Raw genomic sequence first — 26,290 nt, forward strand, 5'->3', positions numbered from 1 at the left:
CCAAGCACAGGGCCACACACAGGGGGACACACAGGGCCAAGCACAGGGCCATGCAGAGGGCCACACACAGGGCCACACACAGGGACACATACAGGGCCACGCACAGGGCCACACACAGGGCCACACACAGGGCCACACACAGGGCCAAGCACAGGGCCACGCACAGGGCCACACACAGGGCCAGCGTACAGTGTGTAGTGTGCTATATTTAAAGCTCCCTCCGCTGTTATGGGCACTCACTTAGGACACCAGCTTCTGGAACAATCTCTGCATATCTTCACTGGGCCAACTGATCAATCAGAGTTCAGTTAAATCATTCAGCCACATGCTGAGCGCTTTAAGATACCGTTTTGTTCTCTGTGTTTGGGTCTATTTAATATCAAGCATGCGACTAAGGTCACGTGACTCACAGTCAAGATTAGTGATTGGCTTGCCATACGGACTGACATAATGTGCCCTCCAAAAGGATGGCAACAGTAGAATTAAATTTGTTATTAAGCTTTTCTATAATGTTCTCCTGCTGTATGTGTCTGTTAATGTTCTCCCTTTGTATGTATGTGTTAATGTTCTCCCTCTGTATGTGTGTCTGTTAATGTTCTCCCTTTGTATGTATGTGTTAATGTTCTCCTGCTGTATGTGTCTGTTAATGTTCTATCTCTGTGTGTGGTAATATTCTACTTCTGTATGTGTGTGTTAATGTTCTCCCCCTGTGTGTGTGTTAATGTTCTCCCTCTGTATGTGTGTGTTAATGTTCTCCTGCTGTATGTGTGTGTTAATGTTCTCCCTCTGTACGTGCTTGTTAATGTTCTATCTCTGTTTGTGTGTGGTAATATTCTACTTCTGTATGTGTGTGGTAATGTTCCTCCCCTGTGTGTGTGTTAATGTTCTCTTGCTGTATGTGTGTTAATGTTCCCCCTCTGTATGTGTGTTAATGTTCTCCCTCTGTATATGTGTGTTAATGTTCTCCGTCTGTATGTGTGTGTTAATGTTCTCCTGCTGTATGTGTGTGTTAATGTTCTCCCTCTGTATGTGTGTGTTAATGTTCTCCCTCTGTATGTGTGTGTTAATGTTCTCCTGCTGTATGTGTGTGTTAATGTTCTTCCTTTGTATGTATGTGTTAATGTGCTACTTCTCTACTGGTCGCCAGAGGGCGACATAAGCATTGGCTGCTGTTTCCTCCACAGGTCGCCACAGGGCGACATCATCATCATATTTTGTGTTCGTTTGACTTACTGCTTTCACCTGTGTTAATTTGTGATTCTTTGCATCTGTGTTCTTCCCTATGTTAGTTCTCCCTTCTGTTGTGTTCATTGCTTAGTCTTGAGTTTGCCTGCCTCTGTGTAAGTCTCGAGTAAAAGTCTGGATTGCTGGAAATGAAGCCTGCATTAAAACTTTTCTTTGGAAAAGTCCACTTTGTTTGTCAAGCCTGCTCTTGTTCTCTGCTCTTGAGTCCACGCTCCTAGTCAAGTGGGTTGGTGGTTAGTATACAGGACTTCCAACCAAGAGACCTGGGTTCAAGCTTCTGTCGGGGAACCATCCGTAACAACTTCTTTATGTGTGTGTTAATCTCCCTCTGTACGTATGTATTAATGTTCTCCCACTGTATGTGTGTATTCATATTCTCCCTCTGTATGTGTGTGTTAATCTTCTCCTGCAGTATGTGTGTGTTAGTGTTCTCCCCTTGTCTGTGTGTGTTAATGTTCTCTTGCTGTTTGTTTGTGTTAGCAGTGTAGCACAGTGGGAAAGGAACTGGGCTTGTTACCAAAGGACACTGCCGTTGTACCCTTGTGCAAGGTACTTAACCTGCATTGCTTCAGAATAGATCAAGCTGTATAAATGGATACATTTATAACAACTGGATAGGAGTGTCTGCTAAATCCCTGTAATGCAATGTTAATGTTCTCCTGTTGCATGTGTGTGTTAATATTCTCCCTCTGTACGTGTGTGTTAATGTTCTCCCTCTGTATGTGTGTGTTAATGTTCTCCCTCTGTACGTGTGTGTTAATGTTCTCCCTGTGTATGAGTGTATTAATGTTCTCCCTCGGTGTGTCATTAGCTGTGCAGTAGTCTGTCTGCTCCAGCTGCGCATGAAAGGCACTCCTGACACAGTGACTGTGCAGCTCAGCTGCAGAACTGCAGGGTGAAAACACAGTTAAAAATAACCACTCAGTAACGCAGAGTACCGGAAAAACAGACGCTGTCTGGAAGCTGTTCCTCTTTCCTGCTGCAAGAAGCAGCCAAGGAGAAAAATGTAAAATAAAATATGCAGGATAAAAAGTGTCAGTATGTTACCATTTAATCCTTTAAGTACAGAAGTTTTGCATTTAACAAAACATTAACATTTTTCCCAAATAAATAGAAGCTTTCGGTGAAAGCACTGCTGGTTTGTTTGGTCTGTTTGCAGAAAGATCATGCCCTTGTATATTTGGCTGGATCATCACTCACTACATTCTACATTACACAGTCAGCTGCCATACTGTGTACAATACACAGGTACTCATAATTCATAGCAAATTTTAAAAGTTAAATGGAAAATTGGCATTCATGTGTGTGTGTGTGTGTGTGTGCGAGCATGTGTGAGTGAGTGTGTGTGTGTGTGTCTGTGTGCATGTGTGCCTGTGTGTGTGTGCGCGCGCATGCATGTGTGTGCTGGTGTGTGTGTGCGTGTGCCTATGTATGTATATGTGTGTGTATGTGTGTGTGTGCCTGTGTCTACAGTGATGCGTCTGCCTCCTGATATCTCCTCCTGCCTCTTTTCTCAGTGCTGCAAACAATGTGCCAAACCATTTCTGATTGACTTGTGAGTTATGAAGGTGACTGCATGTGTACATTTGTGTTACAGCTCTGTAACTGTCTCAGAAGATCTTCTTTGTCTTCTCCTCTCAGTGCTGCAAACAATTAGGGAAACATGGTCAGAGAAGGAACACAATACTGCTGGTATAAGAACACTGATGCTGCTGGTATATGAACATTAATACTGCTGGTATAAGAACATAAATACTGCTGGTATAAGAACAATAATGCTGCTGGCATATGAACAGTAATACTGCTGGTATGAGAACATTAATGCTGCTGGTATATGAACATTAATACTGCTGGTATAAGAACAACAATGCTGCTGGTATATGAACATTAATGTTGCTGGTATAAGAACATTAATGCTGCTGGTATAAGAACATTAATGCTGCTGGTAAAAGAACATTAATGCTGCTGGTATATGAACATTAATACTGCTGGTATATGAACATTAATACTGCTGGTATAAGAACAACAATGCTGCTGGTATATGAACATTAATGTTGCTGGTATAAGAACATTAATGCTGCTGGTATAAGAACATTAATGCTGCTGGTATAAGAACATTAATGCTGCTGGTAAAAGAACATTAATGCTGCTGGTATATGAACATTAATACTGCTGGTATAGGAACATTAATACTGCTGGTATAAGAACATTAATACTGCTGGTATAAGAACATTAATGCTGCTGGTATATGAACATTAACGCTGCTGGTATATGAACATTAATGTTGCTGGTATAAGAACATTAATGCTGCTGGTATAAGAACATTAATGCTGCTGGTATAAGAACATTAATGCTGCTGGTAAAAGAACATTAATGCTGCTGGTATATGAACATTAATACTGCTGGTATAGGAACATTAATACTGCTGGTATAAGAACATTACTGCTGGTATAAGAACATTAATACTGCTGGTATAAGAACATTAATACTGCTGATATAAGAACATTAATACTGCTGATATATGAACATTAATACTGCTGATATAAGAACATTAATACTGCTGGTATATGAATATAAATAATGCTGGTATAAGAACATTATTACTGCTGGCATAAGAACATTAATACTGCTGGTATATGAATATAAATAATGCTGGTAAAAGAACATTATTACTGCTGGTATAAGAACATTAATACTGCTGGTATAAGAACATTAATACTGCTGGTATATGAATATAAATAATGCTGGTATAAGAACATTAATGCTGCTGGTACATGAACATTAATACTGCTGATATAAGAACATTAATACTGCTGGTATATGAATATAAATAATGCTGGTATAAGAACATTAATACTGCTGGTATATGAATATAAATAATGCTGGTATAAGAACATTAATGCTGCTGGTACATGAACATTAACACTGCTGGTATAAGAACATTAATACTGCTGGTATATGAATATAAATAATGCTGGTATAAGAACATTAATACTGCTGGTATATGAATATAAATAATGCTGGTATACGAACATTATTACTGCTGGTATAAGACAGGAAGTCAGTAACAGTGACAGGTGCGGTTACCTGGGCAAAGTAAGAATTCTTCCTTTTCTGTACTGATGGATTAAAAGACCGACAGCCAGGGTCACCAACACAAACTCCACCAGCCTCAACACAAACATTATACACAGCAGAGCATCATGGGAACCATGACCTAGAGAGATAGACAGGGAGATATAGAGAGATAGAGAGAGAGAGAGTGAGAGAGAGAGAGAGAGAGAGAATGTGTCACACCTCCTTACAGTGTCTATATCTCCTCCCTACAGACTGCTGCTCCTTACCCTCTGACACACACACACACACACAGCATCACTGACACAGAGCATAACTGACACACACACAGCATCACTGACACAGAGCATAACTGACACACACACAGCATCACTGACACAGAGCATCACTGCCACACACACACCATCACTGACACAGAGTATCAGAGCCACACATACACCATCACTGACACAGAGTATCACTGCCACACACACACCATCACTGACAAAGAGTATCACTGCCACACACAGCATCACTGACACAGAGCATAACTGACACACACAGCATCACTGACACAGAGCATAACTGACACACACAGCATCACCGCCACACACACACACAGCATCACTGACACAGAGCATCACTGCCACACACACACCATCACTGACAAAGAGTATCACTGCCACACACAGCGTCACTGACACAGAGCATAACTGACACACACAGCATCACTGACACAGAGCATAACTGACACACACAGCATCACCGCCACACACACACACAGCATCACTAACACAGAGCACAACTGACACATACAGCATCACTGACACACACACACACACAGCATCACTGACACAGAGCAGATAAACTGTTAAATACAGAGACTTCACAGTTTCTCACCGAAGCAGTGCTCTTCAGGTCTGACTGTGACAGTCTTATTACTGACAGGGTTTGTTGCCACACAGCTGTAGGGGGCGCTGTTCTCTTCCATCTCCAGAGGGAGGGACAGGGGGGAGCTGAAATTAGGGCTGCTGGTGTGGGACAGTGTCTGCCCCTCTCTGTGCCAGGACAGGGTGACCTCTCTCCCATTCTTCACAGAGCACAGTACACTACAGTTGGGTTTCATCTTGTTCCTGCTGGACACCTGGGGTCTGGGTACTGGATCTGTGCAGAGATACAACAGCAGGGAGGGACTTAAACACTGACCAGTAACACTGACCACTAACTCCACTCTGTGTGTGAGCCTTCAACACTGACCGATAACACTGACCCCTAACTCCACTCAGTGTGTGAGCCTTCAACACTGACCAGTAACAGTGACCCCTAACTCCACTCAGTGTGTGAGCCTTCAACACTGACCCCTAACTCCACTCTGTCTGTTAGTCTTCAACACTGACCCCTAACTCCACTCTGTACTTCAACACTCCCTCCAGAGATGGGCTCCTGTTGTCTCTGCCTGGTTTTCATGTGACTCCACATGCACATACATTACATTCTATCTATTTTGCAGACGTACAATAAGTGAAGGTAAATCACCTCACACAGCTGCCTCAGCACAGTGCAGTACTGCCAGGCGGAGGCACCCACCCCACACAACCAGCTGGTAGTCATCGGTTTTGCCATCCTTGTGCTGTACCCTGTACCCTCCAGAGTCCCCCCTCCTCAGGTCAGACAAGGAGAAGAGTCCAGTGCTGCTGTTCCACTGCAGCCGGGTGCCGTAGCTGTCCTTGATGAGCTGGATGGTCTGATTGACCACCTTCGCAATTACGCTGCCATCTTTGAAAATGTAGTCGATCTCCTTCACTGCAGCCGGGAACATGACCGTCTGTCCCACAATGCCATTCAGCATGTTCGACTGGACAGAGGAGACGCGCACACCTGGAGAGTGAGGACAGAGGGAGAGAGTGGGAGGGAGAGAAACAGAAGAAAAGATGCAGGGAAAGAGAGAAAGTGTGGGAGACAGTAGAGAGGAAGAGAAAGTGAGGAAAAGAGAGAGGAAGTGGGAAGGAAAGAGATACACAGGAAAGAGGGATGAGAGATGGAAGGAGGGAAAGAGGAATGGGAGATGGGAGGTAATTTTAGTTTACCTTTGCTGTTGGTCTGTTTAACAGATCAGTCACAGAAAAGATGCAATGCAGTTTGTGTTGTTAGGAGATAGTTCTGTTGTTATGGAAATGTTGTGCCTATTCATGAATTTTTGAAAACAAATGAACCAGACATCAGACCTGGCTAAGATATACATTTCAAAATGCACCCGTTACATGTTACTAACCAAACAGACCTCCCTCCCTAACAAGCATATAACAGTATAACTCCTCCTCTGTAATTGGTAGCTCACCATATGTCTTTGTGCCAGACATTATAAAGCTCACAGTATGTAACAGGATAACAGAGTCCTACCTGCAGTAAAACAGGTATATAACAGTATAACAGAGTCCTACCTGCATTCTAACAGGTTCATTACAGTATAACAGAGCCATACCTGCACTCTAACATGTATATAACAGTATAGCAGGGTCCTACCTGCTCTCTAACAGGTATATAACAGTATAACAGAGTCCTACCTGCAGTAAACTCTAACAGGTATATAACAGCATAACAAAATACTACATGTGTGTATGCGTGTGTATGAGATCATAAGGGAAAGCTCTATGATTTGCAAACATTTAGCTGACATTCTGAATGTACCCAATAAAAATGTGCCCAAATTGTGAGAGTGAAGGCTTGCAGGTTTGATTCTGTCTTGTGCTGCTGCACGTACCACTGGTCAAGGTGGAGCTCACTGCAGTCAAACGCCCCTGCAGGGTAAATGCCCCCTTGTGTACAACGAACATTTCCAAACGTACGTGCGTGAGCTAAGAAACACCTGTTAATACTGACAAAGCGCCGTTAGCCTGTTGCGCTTAAAGACCCCAGTGCTGCAAGCCTACACCACAGGTGGCGGGACGCTACAAAGGGACAGCCCTGTAGAGAACACAGCCCATCTTCTACAGTTCTACTAGTGTGAAACGGGTTTCAGCGTCCAGTCTTATCAGGGAAACACGTGGTTCTCAGCGGGCAGCCGAAATAAGATCGCACTATAGACCGTGTCTTTAACGCCGGAAGTAGCTCTTCTTCAGAGACGCACAAAATTGACACCTCAGCTGGTTTCCACATTGGTATGAAGATAAACCGGAAACAACGCGGAGAAGCACAATCGTTTATAAGCAAATAAATGCACAGTTTAACGACCATTGTTATCGACATAATTCAGATTGTTTAATTAATGTTTTTGGGAAACCAAATACATTTTCGTATTTAATTTGCGGCCACTAAAGTGAACAATATTGTTTGTACATTTTAACCTACCAAACACGATACATCACAAATACTTGATGTCACTGTGTCTGGGGAAAGTGTATTTAAGGACGCTTTGATGTAAACATGGTGCGGTTGTCGCGGCTGTACTTGGTCAGGTAGGGCAGGGGCACTACCGCAAAAAATCGAGCAGCCGCAGCGAGTCAGAACTTTCGCAGAATTTTAGCTGAAGTCGGTAAAACACTTACTTAACTGTCAGACGTTCTTTCCGTCATTGTAGTGTGCTGGTAATGAGAGCCTGACCAGTAGACTAACATGCCATATGCTGTGAAAATAGAAATAATAGAAAAACTGATTTTTAACAAAAGCTTGGCCCGGCAGAAAATTCAAACTTATACAAAACAAGCAATGCTTTCCTCGTGTTTTTTTGTCAACGGATCACAAACTATAGGCTATTCAATTCTGTACGCCTGCATTTTACATTTGGTTCAGTTTTTTATTTTTATTTTTTTGCAGGCAATGGTGTGTTCATGGTCAACCCATAAATTAATGCTTGAATGAGGTGCCATTGGGTGTGGTAGGTGGGCGGGTCGTGTGTGTGCAAAGTATGAAAGTTTTTTTAAATTCAGTATTAGGTTATGTATTACTATTTTGGTCTGTTTTCTTTTCTTATTCCATAAGAGGAATATGCCAGTGATACTGCTCTTATGAAAACTAGCCTATATGTTTCAACTACGTCTGAGTACCCGTAATTGAAGCGTAATCCAATGAAGGCCAAGATAAACAACAAGTTCAAACGTCAGCACAAAGAAAGCATTCTTGAGATCGCCAAAGTAGTTACATTTCTGAGCAGTGTGCTCCTCTGGTGGTGGAATTTCGTATTGCAACTTGGAGTACGCGGCTCAGTGTGACGTCAGCACATCGTAAGCGAATCCTCTGGCAAAACAAAACCACGGCGGCACATCTGCAGCGCTGCAAATGCAGGGTAACGCCGTCCAGCATTACACCCTGAGGAGTGACAGTTACTCACAGATGCCAGTGATGTCCTTTATACTCATTTGGTAGACACTCTTATCAGCAGCATCTTACATAATTGGGTACAAGAAGTCATGCCATAGCTCGTCTTTGCATGAGATAAAACGCGTCTGACTGGCTGAAGTATAGTAATACAAGTCTGGGATTAATGCCTTAGAACTCTGCGTCGACTGGAACTAATGCTTTGCCCACAAAATACATGATTTAATGTGACCTGTATTTTAAACACACCCGAGACAGGGTCCTGAAGCTAATCACTAACCACTCCAACCCTTGTGCCAGAAGCCACATTTGTTGTACGGAAGCCATATCTGTTTCTGGGCATTGTGTTTCCACCATTTACCCCAGTCTCATTTAGATAATTAGGTGTTAACACAAATGCCAGTTCAGTCATGGATTAAACTGAAATAAAATACTTCACATAGTGGGAAGAGCTGCCTTCAGCTTTCGTTTGTGCACTTATAAAAAATGTATAGAAAATGTCTGACTACATAAATTGTCAGTTTTATTCTGTAATTAACAGCAGTAGCTGGTATGAAATTGAGAAACAGATTCAGCTCTCCAGGAATCGTGTTCCCATGCTTGCCCTAAACAGCCATATGAGTGAAGGAGGCATCCACAGTTTGTTCATAAATATAGCACTTACTTTTGCCTATCTTTGAACCACACTTGGTTGCACAAGACCATCCTGTGTAGAGCTCTGCACCACTAGTGTAAATGAGCACAAAGGCAGATAAATTGGGTTGTGAGGAGCAAAGACACCCTAAAGTTATACTACAGTACTCTGCATGGTGCGGAAACCATCCTCATAGACAGGCTTGCAATTTATTTGCAGGTTCACAAGTTCTAGAATGTCATAATTTTCCAATTTAAAAAAACTGAAGCAAGGTAGGAATCAGGACGATTTGAGTTGAGTAGTTTGTATTCATCCTTTGCATGGTTTAAACCAGTGGTTCTCAACCTCGGTCCTGGGGACCCACTGTGTATGCTGGTTTTCGTTCCAACCACAATTGCAATCCCGGAATTGTAACAAGCTATTATTTTTCCTTAATTAGGTTCTTCTCATGTAAGAGGGATTATTTGCCCACTTAAGCCACCTTGTGTCTGAAATGGCTATGCATGCCATAAAGACGATTGTAGACGATTACATAAAGAGGCTAAAAAAACAGTTTAACTAATCAAAATAAAGACTGAGGCAAATCAACAGGTTCCTAATTGGGGGAAGTGTGGACACCTGGCCACTAAATCTAAAAATTTGATAGATAATGAAGAATTCAAAAACAAAGAAAATGATAACCAGTCAAACCTGTATTGTGCAAATTAGTTTAAGGGAACTTAAAGCACTTAAGGACGTGTTCAGCAATCTAATTAGGAGCCTCAGCGCCATCGTTTAGGGGTAAAAGGTGATGACAATTCTAGGGGCCCACAACCCTTGGGGGGGCCCACAAAACCCCCCAGTAGCCTATTATGTAGGCCCCCCTTTCTATGACTAAATTATTATGCATAGACCTAACTAATACTCATACTAATGCATCAGAGTTAAAACAAAGCCACAAAATCATACAATATTGATGAAAGAAGTTTCTATTTTCAAGCAATAACTCCCTTCTTTAAAAAAATGGTTTTGTCGATGGTTTGCTCCTCTTTTGAGAATTTGCGTGTAACCTTATTGCTCCCGAACTGCAGCAGCAGCCAGCAGGTTATTAATAGAGAAGCGCAATGCCAAAACAGAAACATTAATCGGAACGGTAAAAAAGAGTGGAGAAGGAAAGAAAGGCCAGGAGCAGATCAGGAGCCCAGGATATAACAGATTTTTTTTCTAAGAAAGGTGAGAGTATTAAGCTAGCTGTGTTAAGCTAAGCTATCTAGTATTAAGCCCTGTGGCTGCCTGGGGCTTAGTCAACCGTTTTTATTCAAGAATCTCACTGTTGCATCGTTTTCAAGTGGTAATGACAAGCTTTCTGTTCATACAGTGGTCTAAAATAGCTAGGGATATAAATGAGCCCCTTGTGAAGGTTTAAGATGAAACATTGATATAAGATTTAAAAATAATGCAAAAAATATTGTCACACAATGCTGTACAGTACCTAAATGTGTAATAATTAACTCTTGTATGTATTTCTATACTCTGTACTCTCGTATGTTTTCTTGTATGAGGATGGGACGATATGAAAACAATTTGCAACCATCCACCACGTTTTGGCAATGTCCAAACGCTCTCGTCATCACTGTTGCATGCATCACAAACACTACTAGACTACTAACGAATGCTTACATTACAGTGTGAAATATCCTCATTATAAAATACCACTAACCTATTTAAAGACACTCAATTTCAAAAATAACATATTTAACCAAAATATTTTGAGTAGTAATACTTACATAGCAATGATGAAATGTTATCTGTGTTCAGTAGATAGAGAGAGAGACAGTAAATCAATGGTACAGTTCTATCCGCTTCTGTTTTGCTCCAGAAAACAATGTCAGATAGGTCTATCAGCAAACATATGGCTTAGCTATGTTCAGAAGTCCTCAATAATAATAGTATTTTCCACAAAATTACAAAAAATCATTTACGTTTCGTTAGGTACAGTGTCTTTTACTTCTACCCACAAGTGAATGCGTAAGTGAATGCAATGATAGGAAAATTTTCGGTTATGCAGACTTACAAAACGCTATTCCAAAAGCAAAATTAGACATGTTATACATCGCTAGAAAGCTTATACTCTCACCTACTGAATAAATGAATTGTCAATCAAGCCAGATTTGACAATACATTTTACAAGAAAGTATTTATGTTCTCTATTTTTGTTATTTTGCAAGACATTCTAATAGAGATGTTACAAAGCCGCCCACCTTGGTGATTTGAGTAGTAACAGCTCTACCTTGTGGAGTATCTTGAGCCAGTATAATGTGAATTTGGGTGTGTTGCACCAGGTGCTTGATTTTTACATAATAATACCCAGTGACTCTTTGTTGAGTGGTTAATTGAAAAAAGAAACTAATTGGGTGTATTGCGTCAGGCACTGTCAAGAACATAGAGGAACAGAAAAATAAACTAAAAATGATAATACATAGTCTTAAGAAAAAAAGTTGTGTAAAATTGATCTTTGGCGATGAAAAGTCGGGGGGCGGGGGCCCACACCAATATTCTTTCTGGGGGCCCAGAATTCCTAGCAACGGCCCTGAGGAGCCTATTAATTCCCCTCTTTAATTTGATTTGTTAAAAAGGTTACCTCTTTTTAAGTGATTGTTTGCAATCACATAAAAAGCAACACAATAACACAATGAGATTCTATTCTTCATGCCAGGCATAGCAATTTCTGACATAATGTGTCTTAAAATGGTAAATAATTCCTCTTAACGTGAAAAACACCTAATTAAGAAAAATGAACAGCTTGTTAAAATTCTGAGATTGCAACTGTGGTTGGAACGAAAACCAGCATACACAGTGGGGCCCCTGGACCGAGGTTGAGAACCACCGGTGTTTCGACCATTTGTTCGAAACCGTGAAAAACGCAGAAGCATGGCTGAATTAACGCACTTCTCCCTCGGGTCCCGCAGAAGAAGAAAAAATAATTTATTTGCCCTTTTACAGCAACAAAAGATGAATGAAAAGTGGTTGTAAATTAGTCCTTGTAGTCGAACTTAACGAAAAAGTGGTTACAAAATGAATTTATAAGGAAGAGCGTGATCAAAATAGTATTTTTTTACCAAGCGCCCCATTTTCCATCGGCTAACCCGAAATACAACTGCGCCTCACATCATATAGCCTTTGCCCTCTCACGTCACCTCAAACGTGGCATTAGGCATACGAAACATAAGTATAATTTAAAACCATTAAACATCATAATCAAAGGTCATGGCTCAAAACATAAATCTTAATTCAGTATGTTAAATGAAAATGGCTATAACAACTGGTTTAAACAATATGACCATGGTCCAGAACTTTCTGATAGGTGTATGAACTGAAACCAATTGTTCTGTGTAAATATGATGGTCTTTGAATTACCAGACGTTTGAAAGTGCCACATAGTTCTCTGTGATAATCTGTTTCACATATGTCGTTTAAACAGTCCAGAATAATCTGACGCGTATCCAATCAAATAATCTTGTTAATTAAATTCGGATTTACTCCGTTTCACGAACGTGAATTGTGAATTGATGAGTTAATCTAATATTGAATATTAGATCTCGGATAACTGCGCGCACCAGCTCTGTTATGAAGGGGATATTAATTGCACGCCAAAAACTGGATCGCACTTCTTATGTAGACACAGACCCTACAAACACACTACGTAATGACAACGTTACAGTTTGGTCGTAATTTGGTAAATCGCAACATTACCAACAGGTGACGTTGCTCTATGGTCGCAAAATAACCAGACCTCATGGAGACTGTTCTGCAACGTTGCAGTAACGTTATAGAATTACGTAAATACGATGTAATTTAATAACGTAATCACAACGTCGGTGTAAGGTTATTCTATTACATTGTCAAACGTAAAGTTGAAAGGACGTAACTATTACGTATCTACAACGTTGTTTTGCGACGTCGCAGCGACGGGGCGCTGGTCTTACGTTTTTACGGTAATACTACGTAAATTGAGACGTAACGCGGACGTTACGAGACCAATAGAAGACGTTAATAGTACGTCGCCACAACCACATTTTGTTAGTACGGGAGGGAAGTGACGCTGCCTTTTGAGGGGCACGTACACACACACACACTCACAGACACTTGGTGCATTCGGTTGTAGCGTGGAGAGCGAGGAGTTAATTTAGCCGAGCTAATTCAGGCGAACTGAGGACAGCAGCGGGTAAAATCGTGAGAAAGGAGGAGGCGCGTCCGCGATCTGATCCAGACCCCATAAAGCGCGCTACCGAAGAGAGGAAAGAGAAGGGTGAGCAGCACGAATGAGCGATATCCCTTAAACGTCTTTAAAAAGAAAGATGAAGATTATCCTCTGTACTTTCCTGCTGTGCATTACGGGTATGTATCGTCCTCTGTATGTTCCCGTTTATTTCTCCGTCGGAATGAGTCCGCTAACGTACGACTGGTTTAAAGCTCTTGTCGGCTTGTAAACTGCAGTAACCTAACTAGAAAACCGAAAGTAGTTCTGAACAGCCTATTGTCGTTGATTCTGTGAAATGGGTGGAGGCCTTTGATAGCTTCATGCCAAGTTTTTTTCTGGAGTCTTCATGAAACGGTAATCTAGTTGCGCAATTTTCAACCGGTCGCGTTTGCCAGTAGTCTCTGGATGTTAAATATATTAAGATCAATATAATTTATCTGTCTTCCAAATCGGCCAATCCTCCTCCAATCCAAAATAGGAGCAGATCCAATCGCGTTCCTGCAGAATCCACAATGAGACGCAGGTCGATTTAACTGGATGGACACACTGACTCTGATTCCATGTATTAAGTAGTATGTTAGTAGTTTGTGTAGAAAACAAATGCTGAATCATGTTTTGGTTCGGGCCTAATAATAAGTGGAGCTTGACATTTAATTTTCTGATTTCTTTTCCAAGCATTTTCTGGACAAGCACATGTTTGTAATAATTCGGATTGTCTAAGCATAAATAAGCCACAAGCAGCGTTTAATATGAACAATTTTGTTCTGTATCCAACATTGGTACGCAGATAAAAATAATATTAATATCTAATCGACTACATAGACGAAAATATGTGGTATTTCTTTGCAATTCACAAGTCCAGTCGTTGTAGAAAATCCAAAAATCTGGTTCGTAATAAATACGGTGGAATTTCTAGTTAGCATACGATTATGATGCGCCAGTAAAGCGCAGGCTCGAGTTCAGGCAGAAAGCGCGTGCCGCTCTGCGCATCCGCCCACGCCCTATTCCGGGTACAGCTCATTTCTCGGAATTAAGCGTTTGTGCGGGCGAGGTGGAGCCTATTCTGCACGGACGAATGTGTGACTTCCTCTGCAGCCGAAACCAGAGCTTTCTGTAGGTCGCCAATTACCTGTCAGATTGAGTCGGAAACCATCTGTTCTATGAGGGAGAGGGTCATTTTGAACAAGGATCCCAGTTGCTGTAACTGTCCATTTTGCTGGGATAGGGTGGGGAACAAGGCCAGGGTGGCAGAAATGTGAACCACCACGCAGCATCAAGAATGATTAATGTTGGCAAACAGACTGAAAGAAGCCGTGTCCTCTATGTACTACAGAAAATGTTCTCAGGATTGATGAAAGTCCATAAGCTAGCATTATGGTTGTGCTGTTATGGTAACATATTAATAGGAAATTTTTAAAAATCATGTTACCAAGAATAATTGTATTCCCTTTTTCACAATTTGAAATATATAACAGTTTGTAGGTCTGTTCTGTTATTGCAGTGTTCTCCACCATTTCAGCAGAGTTGACACTGACAGGCGTGTGCTTCAGAAACACACTGCACCCATTACCACTCTGTTTCACTGCACCGCTGTGTGTGCGTGTGTGCGTGTGTGTGTGTGCATCTGTGTGTGTGCGTGTGTGTGTATGTGCATCTGTGTGTGTGTCTGAGAATGTGCACACATTTGTGTCTGTGTGTGTGTGTGTATATGTGCATCTGTGTGTCTGAGTATGTGCACACACTTGTGTGAGTGTTTTTGTGTGCATGTGTGTGTGTGTGTGTGTTTGTGTGTATGTGTATGTGAGTGAATGTGTGTGCTCGCACGTGTGTGTGCGTGTGTGTGTGTATGCGTGCGAGTGTCTGTGTGTGCATGTGTGTGCATGTGTGTCTGAGTGTGTGTGTGTTTGTGTGTGTATGTTAGTGAATGTGTGTGTGCGTGCATGTGTGTCTGAGTGTGTGTCTGAGCATGTGCACACGTGTGTGTGTGTGCGTGTCTGTGTGCGTGTGTATGTGTGTGCATGTGTGTCTGAGTGTGTGTGTGTTTATTTGTGTATGTGAGTGAATGTGTGTGTTCGCACGTGTGTGTGTGTGTGTGTGTGCATGTGTGTCTGAGTGTGTGTGTGTTTGTGTGTGTATGTCAGTGAATGTGTGTGTGCGCGTGCATGTGTGTCTGAGTGTGTGTCTGAGTATGTGCATGCATGTGTGTGTGTGCATGTGTGTGTGCCTGTGTATGTGTGTGCATGTGTGTCTGAGTGTGTGTCTGAGCATGTGCACACGTGTGTGTGTGTGCGTGTCTGTGTGTGCATGTGTGTCTGAGTGTGTGTGTGTTTATGTGTGTATGTGAGTGAATGTGTGTGCTCGCACGTGTGTGTGTGTGTGCATGTGTGTCTGAGTGTGTGTGTGTTTGTGTGTGTATGTCAGTGAATGTGTGTGTACGTGCATGTGTGTCTGAGCATGTGCAGGCATGTGTGTGTGTGCGTGAGTGTCTGTGTGTGCATGTGTGTCTGTGTGAGTGCATGTCTGTGCACGCATGTGTGTGTGTGTGTGTGTGTGCAGTATAAAATGCAATGCTGTATCTCTGTGTCTCCAGCAGTGAGTGTGTTCGGCCAGTCTGTGCCGCTGGATGGCATTGTGGGACAGAGTGTGAAGTTCCCAGCTGCAGTGAAAAATGGTGGATTTTTGATGCACAGCGGTGTCCGCATTGGAGAAGTGGATAGCGGTAGCTTTAGGGCGCCCCTTAATAAGAATTACAGAGACAGAGTGCAGTGGGACAGCAGCACTGGATTCTTCTCCCGCTCTGGACTGAAGATGGAGGACATTGGAGAGTATAAAGTACAGAATACTGACCAGAACATAAATACCGTCTTCCAGCTGAATGTGCACAGTAAGTACCACTGTGTCCGTGTCTATAGTATTACTAATGCAGTAGTGTGTGTGTGTGTGTGCGTTTATGTGTGTGTGTGTCTCCTAGATTAGCTTGAATTAAAGGGGAATTTTACCTCTATTGAATAGCAAATTGTGTATCATCCTGTGAAGATGGGGCTACTTATGCTGCAGAGTCCAAAAATGCCACATTTACATTTACATGTGGTTATTTATAACAATAACATTATTATTATTATTATTATTTTTATTATTATTTGTAGTAGTAGCAACAGCGGTACTAGTAAGAGTAGTTCTAGATCTTATATGATCTCAGCAATAATTTTTGTTCTCTGCTGCACCATTCTAGCCCATTATACCTGAACATAACTATGATACACACCTGTAACAGGTAACAGGGGTCTAAGGTCATGTGACTTTGATGTACTGAGTACAGCAGCAACAGCAGCTGCAATATATTACTGTCACCAAGGCCACTGATCAGAGGCAGATCTTTAACTCTGTTATCGGGAAGGAGAGTTTCACACTTTAGGAACAACATTCTGAAGTAAATGTATATTACAGCTATCTGAAAAGGATACTCTGTATAATTATAAGGCTAAATGTATGTATATTTGTTTCACTAGTTTCACTTTGTAAAATGAAACAGACATGATTTCTCTACTGTAATGTGATTATATGCTGTCTTTAATTTGTGTTCATAACTGTTCTAATATATTATCATCTCTCCCTTTGCATATGTACCTGGAAATACTTTAAACCGCTGTGCCTAGAGGACAACGGTAAGTGACAGAGCAACACATGAATGTTCTTACCCCTGCGGATAGGATTAATATCGTGTTTATGGTTTTAAGATGAATAATAACACGTGATTGATTTAGACTATTTGCAAAATGTTTCATTTCTGCTTCTTACCAGAGGGATCCGTTGTAGATCCCCTTTATATACAGAATTCATCAGAGAGAAATTTTCTTTCTCTCTACATACAAATAACTTTTCCATTAAAGTATTCTCCACTTGCATATGATCGGTCCAGATGAATCACATGGTGTATCTGGGCAGTACAGGTCACATTTTATTTGTCATATTGGATTTTCTGTTAAATATTTTATGGTTCAAGCCGGAAGGGTTTTTAAAAAATAATAATAATTTGCATAATATACGAAATTGTTTTTTTGCTAAGGTATGTTTTGGTTTAGATTAGAGAAACTGTATTATCCACACATGTGGAGAAGGACTCACAAAAGGCAACTGTACAGTACATTGTATTACATATGTACAAGTCTAGGAGTTCAGAGTGCTTACTGCATTCGGTGCTAAAGACCTCTTATAAAGATTCTTACTGGCTTGTGGCATCCACAATTCTTTGTGCTTTTCCTCTGGATCTGAGCCATATACAAATCTGTGATCTGTGAGCTGAGTTTTCCCCACCAGCTTACTATTGGGTCATTCACCACTCTCATGCGTTTTTATAACTTGGCCATTAAATACAACAGGAAATTATGTAGGTCATGAGTGATAAAATACATGCCAACGGACTTCATTCACTTCCATTTAATTTAAATATAAATCTAATTTAAAACAGCTTGTACCACCCAATCGCCGCTTGCAGTTATGTATTATTTTCAGTTCTGCTGTGCTGAAACTAGCTGCTACAGACACAGTGCTCTTCTTTTGGAGGAGTGATGTCATAATGAGGTGGCTTACTGATGATGTCATTTATTTTCCTCAGTTGGAGGAATGGTGTCATTATCTTAGTAATGCAGGCTGCCGATCACATTGGGCAAAATTTAAATTATGTTTATCTGTGTATTTTATCTGTTCAGTTCACTTTTATATTTGATTAACTTTATCACAATGCCAAATGGAAACCTTGCTCAATTTTTTATGCTGTGGCCCTATGCTTATTGCCAAGAGCTTATCATTCAGACACACATTTAACTCATAATTATTGTGCATAAATAAGGTGTTTGAATACTGTATTCTCTATCTCACTCTCATCTCACTCTTCTCTCTGCACAGTTCCTGTATCAAAACCCCATGTCAATGTCACTCGTAATGAATACCGCTGCACTATACTGTGCACTGTGGACAGAGGGACAAGAGCGACCCTGTCCTGGTACAGAGAGGGTGAGAAGGAGAGCTACGGCAGCTCCCCTGTTCAAAGTGCTCCACATCTGTATCTGCCTTTATCTGTGGAGAGTGGTACATACACCTGTGAGGCGAGGAACTCAGTCAGCAGAGAGACATCAGACCCTCTCACTGTGGAGGCCCACTGCACAGGTGAGCTTACTGCACCTCATTCACACCTGCTCACATCTTTCCTTACCTGTGTACTCTAGTTCTTAATGATGAGAGAGAGTCTCTAAAACAGGAAAGTGTCTTGTTTATTTTTGTGTATTTTGGGAAGGAGTAATTTTATTATTTTTTATTTGTGCTCCTGAATAATGAAATGAGTTTATTTCAGAAGAATAAGTTCTCATAATTACTGATGTTTTCTCCCAATAACAAGATAAAACAATAACTACATGGCAGCATTGCACTTCTGTACCCTAGAAACCTCCATGATGAGGCGGCCTCCATGCTCTGTACTGAAATAAAGGACCAGGTCTCTCCTGTGAGAGATTCTTCACCTCTGTGGTTAAATAATGTTTCAGTTATATTCAGTATCAGGACAGATGCGTCGGTACGGGTGTTTTTCTTTCTTTACTCCTCTCCCTCAGAAACTTGTGCTGAACTCACCATTCGATATGGACCCAACACACCATTACTGAGGAAGAGGCTGTTAATAGTCATGTGACCTTTCTATTCTCAGTTTACAGTGGCTTTTGCTCTGAGACTGGCTCATCTTGGTCTCTTTCTTACTCTGCTGATTCTGTAGAAGTGTTATGTGTCTACAATCAATCAACAATGTGTACGCTGCTATGTGGCCATATTCCTGCATTGTGATTGGCTGTCCATGTTGTTTGTCTCTGAGCAGGCCTATTCCTGCAGAGTGATTGGCTGTCCATGTTATGTGGCAGAAATGACTGTAAAAACTCTATGCAATTTGCTGCCTAATGTTTTTGAATAGAAGCAGTGAAATATTTTGTAGAGTGGCACGTGTGTGTGTGTGTGCGTGCGTGCAAGTGTGTGTGTGTGTGTGTGTGTGTGTGTGCATGCGTGTGTGTGTGTGCATCTGTGTGTGTGTGTGTGTTTGTGTGTATGTGAGTGAATGTGTGTGTGCGTGCATGCATGTGTGTCTGAGTATGTGTCTGAGCATGTGCTCGCATGTGTGTGTGCATGTATGTCTGAGTGTGTGTGTGTGTGTTTGTGTGTGTATGTGAGCAAATGTGTGTGTGCTCGCACGTGTGTGTGTGTGTCTGAGTGTGTGTGTGTTTGTGTGTGTATGTGAGCGAATGTGTGTGTGCTTGCGTGTGTATGTATGTGTGTGTGTGCGAGTGTCTGTGTGTGCATGTGTGTGTCTGTGTGTGCATGTGTGTCTGAGTGTGTGTGTGTCTGTGAGTGCATGTGTGTGTGCACTAGGGCTGTCAAAAAATATTTGAAGTTCGAAAACTATTCGAAAATCTTTCTTTTTTTAAAGTTCGAACCTAAATTTGAGCATTCCAATATTAGTTTTGGATCCTGCGTATTGTAATTAACATGCAGGCTTTAATTTCATGCGGCGAATCATGTTCATGCACGCAAAGTTCATTTCCTGTGCTAACGTTACTTCCTCTGTCAACAAAAAACGTTCTGCCCTGGACCCAGAGCAAGTGGATCGTCTGGTTTTCCTTGCCAATAACCTCCGGTGATACTTTCAGCTCTATTGACACCTAACGTTACTCGTCAGCTAGCCTCGCGAGCCAGTCTCTTTTTTCACTTCGTTCAACAGATCTGGTCAGCTAACAATTTAGGCTAAATAATGTTCCCATGGCAGGCTATGTTTCCTTTCTTTTCTGAAGATTTTGATAAAATTGGATGATGAAAGAAGTCAAACAAACTAAACAGAGTAAGTAATTTATGTTGTTTTAGGCTACAGGCATTAGCCGTTTGAATAGTTTTTGTGTTAAGAAATAAACAGGGATTTCCTCTAAACAATAATTTCCTGATGATTAATAAATGCCGATGTGTGGCAAATTACATCCACGTGAAAATGCTTTATTTATTTGCGCATTAGGCTATAGAAACTGCAGGGGCCTCATTTATAAAATGAACTTGCGTGCATACGTCAAGTGAAGACCTGACGTAGAGCCACGACCGTTTCCACAGTCAAATCGAGTGATGTTGAAATTTTATAAATCACTACTTTGACGTGATTTTCTACGCACGCGCCACACAGTTGATCTAAAATACGTTTTATAAATGAGGCCCCAGATGTAGTAACCTAGTATGAAAGTTCACCGATGTCCTCTATTCTACTGCCCGCTCGTGGACAATAACGCGTAGGCCAGTTTAGAGGGAACATCACGTGCATATTGCACCCGACAATAAGCGGCTTATTTTTGTGAATTATAGGCAAATGATATTCAAATATATTTGAACTCTAACTAATTACAAAAGCTAATATTCGAACTCAATTTCATGGCACTTTTGACAGCCTTAGTGTGCACACGTGTGTGTATGTGTGTGCCGTATAAAATGTTACAATGTTCTCTGATTGGTGGAGCCCTCCCTTTCCTCCCACTGTGACATCACCATTGATATTTTATTGTCCCTGATATGGAGGAAGGGGAACATGCAGAGGCTCTTAATGGGGTGCTCAGCCCCCGTGTTATGTTTACTTATTAGCACCTGTGAATCTGTTAGCCTTGCTCAGATATACCCAGGTCTGTACTGGGTTTTAATGTGATACATTTAATACAGAAATGAAGTTCATACTAAAGTACTCAATATGTATGATCTTTAAGTCAATTCCAAACCAAGAACCAAATTTACACTGGTTTAGTCACAGGTAATGAATGAATAGATCTCTCAAAAGTAAAATTCCTTGTTTACAAAAGTATTAAACGGGTCAATCTGACCCAAACTGAACACAGTATGCTTTACTGCATGCATTACCTTGTGCTCATCGCTGATGGTGGCTTGTCTCTGTGTCTCCAGCAGTGAGTGTGTTCGGCATTCTGGGAGAAAGTGTGAAGTTCCCAGCTGCAGTGAAAAAGAAAGGGAGTTTGATGCACAGCAGTGGCACCATTGGAGATGTGACTGAAGGTAGCTTTACGGCGCTCCCTATTGAGAAGTTCAGCGGCAGGTTGCACTGGGACAGCAGCACTGGACTCTTCTCCCTCTCTGGGCTGAAGATGGAGGACTCTGGAGAGTATAAAGTACAGAATACAGACCAGAACATAATAACCATCTTCCAGCTGAATGTGTACAGTAAGTACCACTGTGTCCGTGTCTATAGTATTACTAATGCAGTAGTGTGTGTGTGTGTGCGTTTATGTGTGTGTGTGTGTCCTAGATTAGCTTGAATTAAAGGGGAATTTTACCTCTATTGAATAGCAAATTGTGTATCATCCTGTGAAGATGGGGCTACTTATGCTGCAGAGTCCAAAAATGCCACATTTACATTTACATGTGGTCATTTATAACAATAACATTATTATTATTATTATTATTATTATTATTATTTGTAGTAGTAGTAGCAACAGCGGTACTAGTAAGAGTAGTTCTATATCTTATATGATCTCAGCAATAATTTTTGTTCTCTGTTGCACCATTATAGCCCATTATACCTGAACATAACTATGATACACACCTGTAACAGGTAACAGGGGTCTAAGGTCATGTGACTTTGATGTACTGAGTACAGCAGCAACAGCAGCTGCAATATATTACTGTCACCAAGGCCACTGATCAGAGGCAGATCTTTAACTCTGTTATCGGGAAGGAGAGTTTCACACTTTAGGAACAACATTCTGAAGCAAATGTATATTACAGCTATCTGAAAAGGATACTGTATAATTATAAGGCTAAATGTATGTATATTTGTTTCACTAGTTTCACTTTGTAAAATGAAACAGACATGATTTCTCTACTGTAATGTGATTATATGCTGTCTTTAATTTGTGTTCATAACTCTTCTAATATATTATCATCTCTCCCTTTGCATATGTGCCTGGAAATACTTTTAACCGCTGTGCCTAGAGGACAACGGTAAGTGGCAGAGCAACACATGAATGTTCTTACCCCTGCGGATAGGATTAATACCGTGTTTATGGTTTTAAGATGAATAATAACACGTGATTGATTTAGACTATTTGCGAAATGTTTCATTTCCGCTTCTTACCAGAGGGACCCGTTGTAGGTCCCCTTTATATACAGAATTCATCAGAGAGAAATTTTCTTTCTCTCTACATACAAATAACTTTTCCATTAAAGTATTCTCCACTTGCATATGATCGGTCCAGATGAATCACATGGTGTATTTGGGCAGTATAGGTCACATTTTATTTGTCATATTGGATTTTCTGTTAAATATTTTATGGTTCAAGCCGGAAGGGTTTTTTTAAAATAATAATAATTTGCATAATATACGAAATTGTTTTTTTGCTAAGGTATGTTTTGGTTTAGAATAGAGAACCTGTAATATCCACACATGTGGAGAAGGACTCACAAAAGGCAACTGTACAGTACATTGTATTACATATGTACAAGTCTAGGAGTGCTTACTGCATTCGGTGCTAAAGACCTCTTATAAAGATTCCTACTGGCTTGTGGCATCCTATAAAGCATACCCGAGGGGAGCTGCACAAACTGAGACATCATCCACAATTCTTTGTGCTTTTCCTCTGGATCTGAGCCATATACAAATCTGTGATCTGTGAGCTGAGTTTTCCCCACCAGCTTACTATTGGGTTATTCAACACTCTCATACGTTTTTATAACTTTGCCATTAAATACAACAGGAAATTATGTAGGTCATGAGTGATAAAATACATGCCAATGGACTTCATTCACTTCCATTTAATTTAAATAGAAATCTAATTTAAAAACAGCAGGGCTTGAACCACCCAATCGCCGCTTGCAGTTACGTATTATTTTCAGTTCTGCTGTGCTGAAACTAGCTGCTACAGACACACTGCTCTTCTTTTGGAGGAATGATGTCATAATGAGGTGGCTTACTGATGATGTAATTTATTTTCCTCAGTTGGAGGAGTGATGTCATTATCACAGTAATTCAGGCTGCTGAATCACATTGGACAAAAAGTTAAATGATGTTTATCTAAGTATCTATTTCACCTGTTCAGTTCACTTTTAGATTTGATTAACTTTATCACAATATCAAATTGTTCCATTATGCTCTGGCCCTATGCTTGTTGCCAAGAGCGTATCATTCAGATTCATATTCGACTCATAATTGTTCTGCATGGATAAGGTTTTTGAGTACTGTATTCACTGTCTCACTCTGTTTTCCCGGCACAGTTCCTGTATCAAAGCCCCATGTCAGCCTCACTCATAATGAATACCCCTGCACTATAGAGTGCACTGCAGAAAGAGGGACAGGAGTGACCCTGTCCTGGTACAGAGAGGGTGAGAAGAAGTCCCTTGTCTCCTCACGTGTGGCAAGTGCTCTACATCTGCATCTGCCTGTGCCTGTGGAGAGCGGTACATACACCTGTGAGGCAAAGAACTCAGTCAGCAGAGAGACATCAGACCCTCTCACTGTGGGGGCCCACTGCACAGGTGAGCTTACTGCACCGCATTCACACCTGCTCACATCTTTCCTTACCTGTGTACTCTAGTTCTTAATGATGAGAGAGATCTCTAAAATAGGAAAGTGTCTTGTTTATTTTTGTGTATTTTGGGAAGGAGCAATTTTATTATTTTTTATTTGTGCTCCTGAATAATGAAATGAGTTTATTTCAGAAGAATAAGTTCTCATAATTACTGATGTTTTCTCCTAATAACAAGATAAAACAATAACTACATGGCAGCATTGCACTTCTGTACCCTAGAAACCTCCATGATGAGGCGGCCTCCATGCTCTGTACTGAAATAAAGGACCAGGTCTCTCCTGTGAGAGATTCTTCACCTCTGTGGTTAAATAATGTTTCAGTTATATTCAGTATCAGGACAGATCCGTCGGTACGGGTGTTTTTCTTTCATTACTCCTCTCCCTCAGAAACTTGCGCTGAACTCACCATTTGATATGGACCCAACACACCATTACTGAGGAAGAGGCTGTTTTAATAGTCATGTGACCTTTCTATTCTCAGTTTACAGTGGCTTTTGCTCTGAGACTGGCTCATCTTGGCCTCTTTCTTACTCTGCTGATTCTGTAGAAGTGTTATGTGTCTACCATCAATCAACAATGTGTACGCTGCTATGTGGCCATATTACTGCATTGTGATTGGCTGTCCATGTTATGTGGCAGAAATGACTGTAAAAACTCAATGCAATTTGCTGCCTAATGTTTTTGAATAGAAGCAGTGAAATATTTTGTAGAGTGCAGGTGTGTCTGTGCTGCAGGTACCGTACCATAGGCTGTAGGTGTGTCTGTGGGTGCAGTAGTATTTCTATATATATATATGTATTTCTGTCTCTATATTACATCTTACCAGCTCTCTCTCCAGCTCTCTTTCAGATCCACACTCAACATGTGTCTACCAGTGTCAACCTGATTATTTCATCTGATATATTTTTATTGTATTACGTTAATGGTAGAAAGGGCCATAGTTTTGGGACCCCCAATGGAGACTGTCACCATTTAAATATTTTCTGCACAGCTAATTATGGATTTCTTGTGTTTATTTTACCATGTGTCCTTGGACCTGCTCCTGGTGGACCAATCACAGCCTGTAAGAATTCCCATAATCCCTGTCTGCCCACAACTACACACTGGAGTCTCTGTGCTACACACAGCTACACACTGGACTCTCTGTGCCACACACAGCTACACACTGGAGTCTCTGTGCTACACACAGCTACACACTGGAGTCTCTGTGCTACACACAGCTACACACTGGAGTCTCTGTGCTACACACAGCTACACACTGGAGTCTCTGTGCTACACACTGCTACACACTGGAGTCTCTGGAGTGGAGTGATTGGCTGTCCATGTTATGTGGCAGAAATGACTGAAAAAACTCAATGCAATTTGCTGCCTAATGTTTTTGAATGGAAGCAGTGAAATATTTTGTAGAGTGCAGGTGTGTCTGTGCTGCAGGTACCGTACCATTGGCCGTAGGTGTGTCTGTGGGTGCAGTAGTGTTAAATAAACAGCATGGTAATGAAATGCAGCACATTACTGTCACCAGGGCTTCCCAAATATCCATCAGAGGCACACGTGCAAATTTTTGCCCCTCCTCTGGACACAGGATGAAATTCACTGGAATGTGATTTGTGAGATTTTCACTGACTGACTGGCCAGTGCTGGTGCCTGTAGTTAATTAACTGCATAGATAAGTAATTGAGTTATCGGCTAATGAGGGTTATTGAGAAGACATGAAAGAGACAGTACAGCTAAAACGTAATTTTGGATTGGAGGAACAGTTACTGGTGATGAATTGGTACATCAGCACCAGTATTAGTACAAATAACCATATGTATTAGCCAGAAAGCACAGCCAAGCGGGGACACATGCAGTAGGCAGTTCAGGGAACACAGACTGTTCCATCTGTTTCTGTATTACATCTCACCAACTCTCTCTCTCCAGCTCACTTTCAGATCCACACTCAACATGTGTCTACCAGTGTCAACCTGATTATTTCATCTGATATATTTTTATTGTATTACGTTAATGGTAGAAAGGGCCATAGTTTTGGGACCCCCAATGGAGACTGTCAGCATTTAAATATTTTCTGCACAGCTAATTATGGATTTCTTGTGTTTATTTTACCATGTGTCCTTGGACCTGCTCCTGGTGGACCAATCACAGCCAGTAAGAATTCCCATAATCCCTGTCTGCCCACATCTACACACTGGAGCCTCTGTGCTAC

General features: G+C 41.2%; 2 protein-coding genes across 2 annotated transcripts in view; one reads left to right on the top strand and one right to left on the bottom strand.

Moving 5' to 3' along the window:
* The window catches only part of LOC118227653 (titin-like), a 128,548-nt gene extending 121,098 nt beyond the window's left edge, over positions 1-7,450 (bottom strand). The window contains exons 1-2 of the mRNA XM_035418385.1: positions 7,061-7,450; positions 5,887-6,177 (exon numbers count right to left, since the gene is read on the bottom strand). Of these exons, the coding sequence (XP_035274276.1) occupies positions 5,887-6,177; positions 7,061-7,133 (364 nt within the window). The 5' untranslated portion in view covers positions 7,134-7,450. The remainder of the gene's footprint in view (positions 1-5,886; positions 6,178-7,060) is intronic.
* LOC118227654 (T-lymphocyte surface antigen Ly-9-like) overlaps positions 1-26,290 on the top strand; it is a 237,213-nt gene that overhangs the window by 90,686 nt on the left and 120,237 nt on the right. Inside the window, exons 5-8 of the mRNA XM_035418386.1 lie at positions 21,453-21,725; positions 22,497-22,505; positions 23,775-24,035; positions 26,230-26,232. Of these exons, the coding sequence (XP_035274277.1) occupies positions 21,453-21,725; positions 22,497-22,505; positions 23,775-24,035; positions 26,230-26,232 (546 nt within the window). The remainder of the gene's footprint in view (positions 1-21,452; positions 21,726-22,496; positions 22,506-23,774; positions 24,036-26,229; positions 26,233-26,290) is intronic.

The sequence above is a fragment of the Anguilla anguilla genome, chromosome 5, assembly GCF_013347855.1.
Source record: "Anguilla anguilla isolate fAngAng1 chromosome 5, fAngAng1.pri, whole genome shotgun sequence".
In the NCBI taxonomy this organism is placed as follows: Eukaryota; Metazoa; Chordata; class Actinopteri; order Anguilliformes; family Anguillidae; genus Anguilla; species Anguilla anguilla.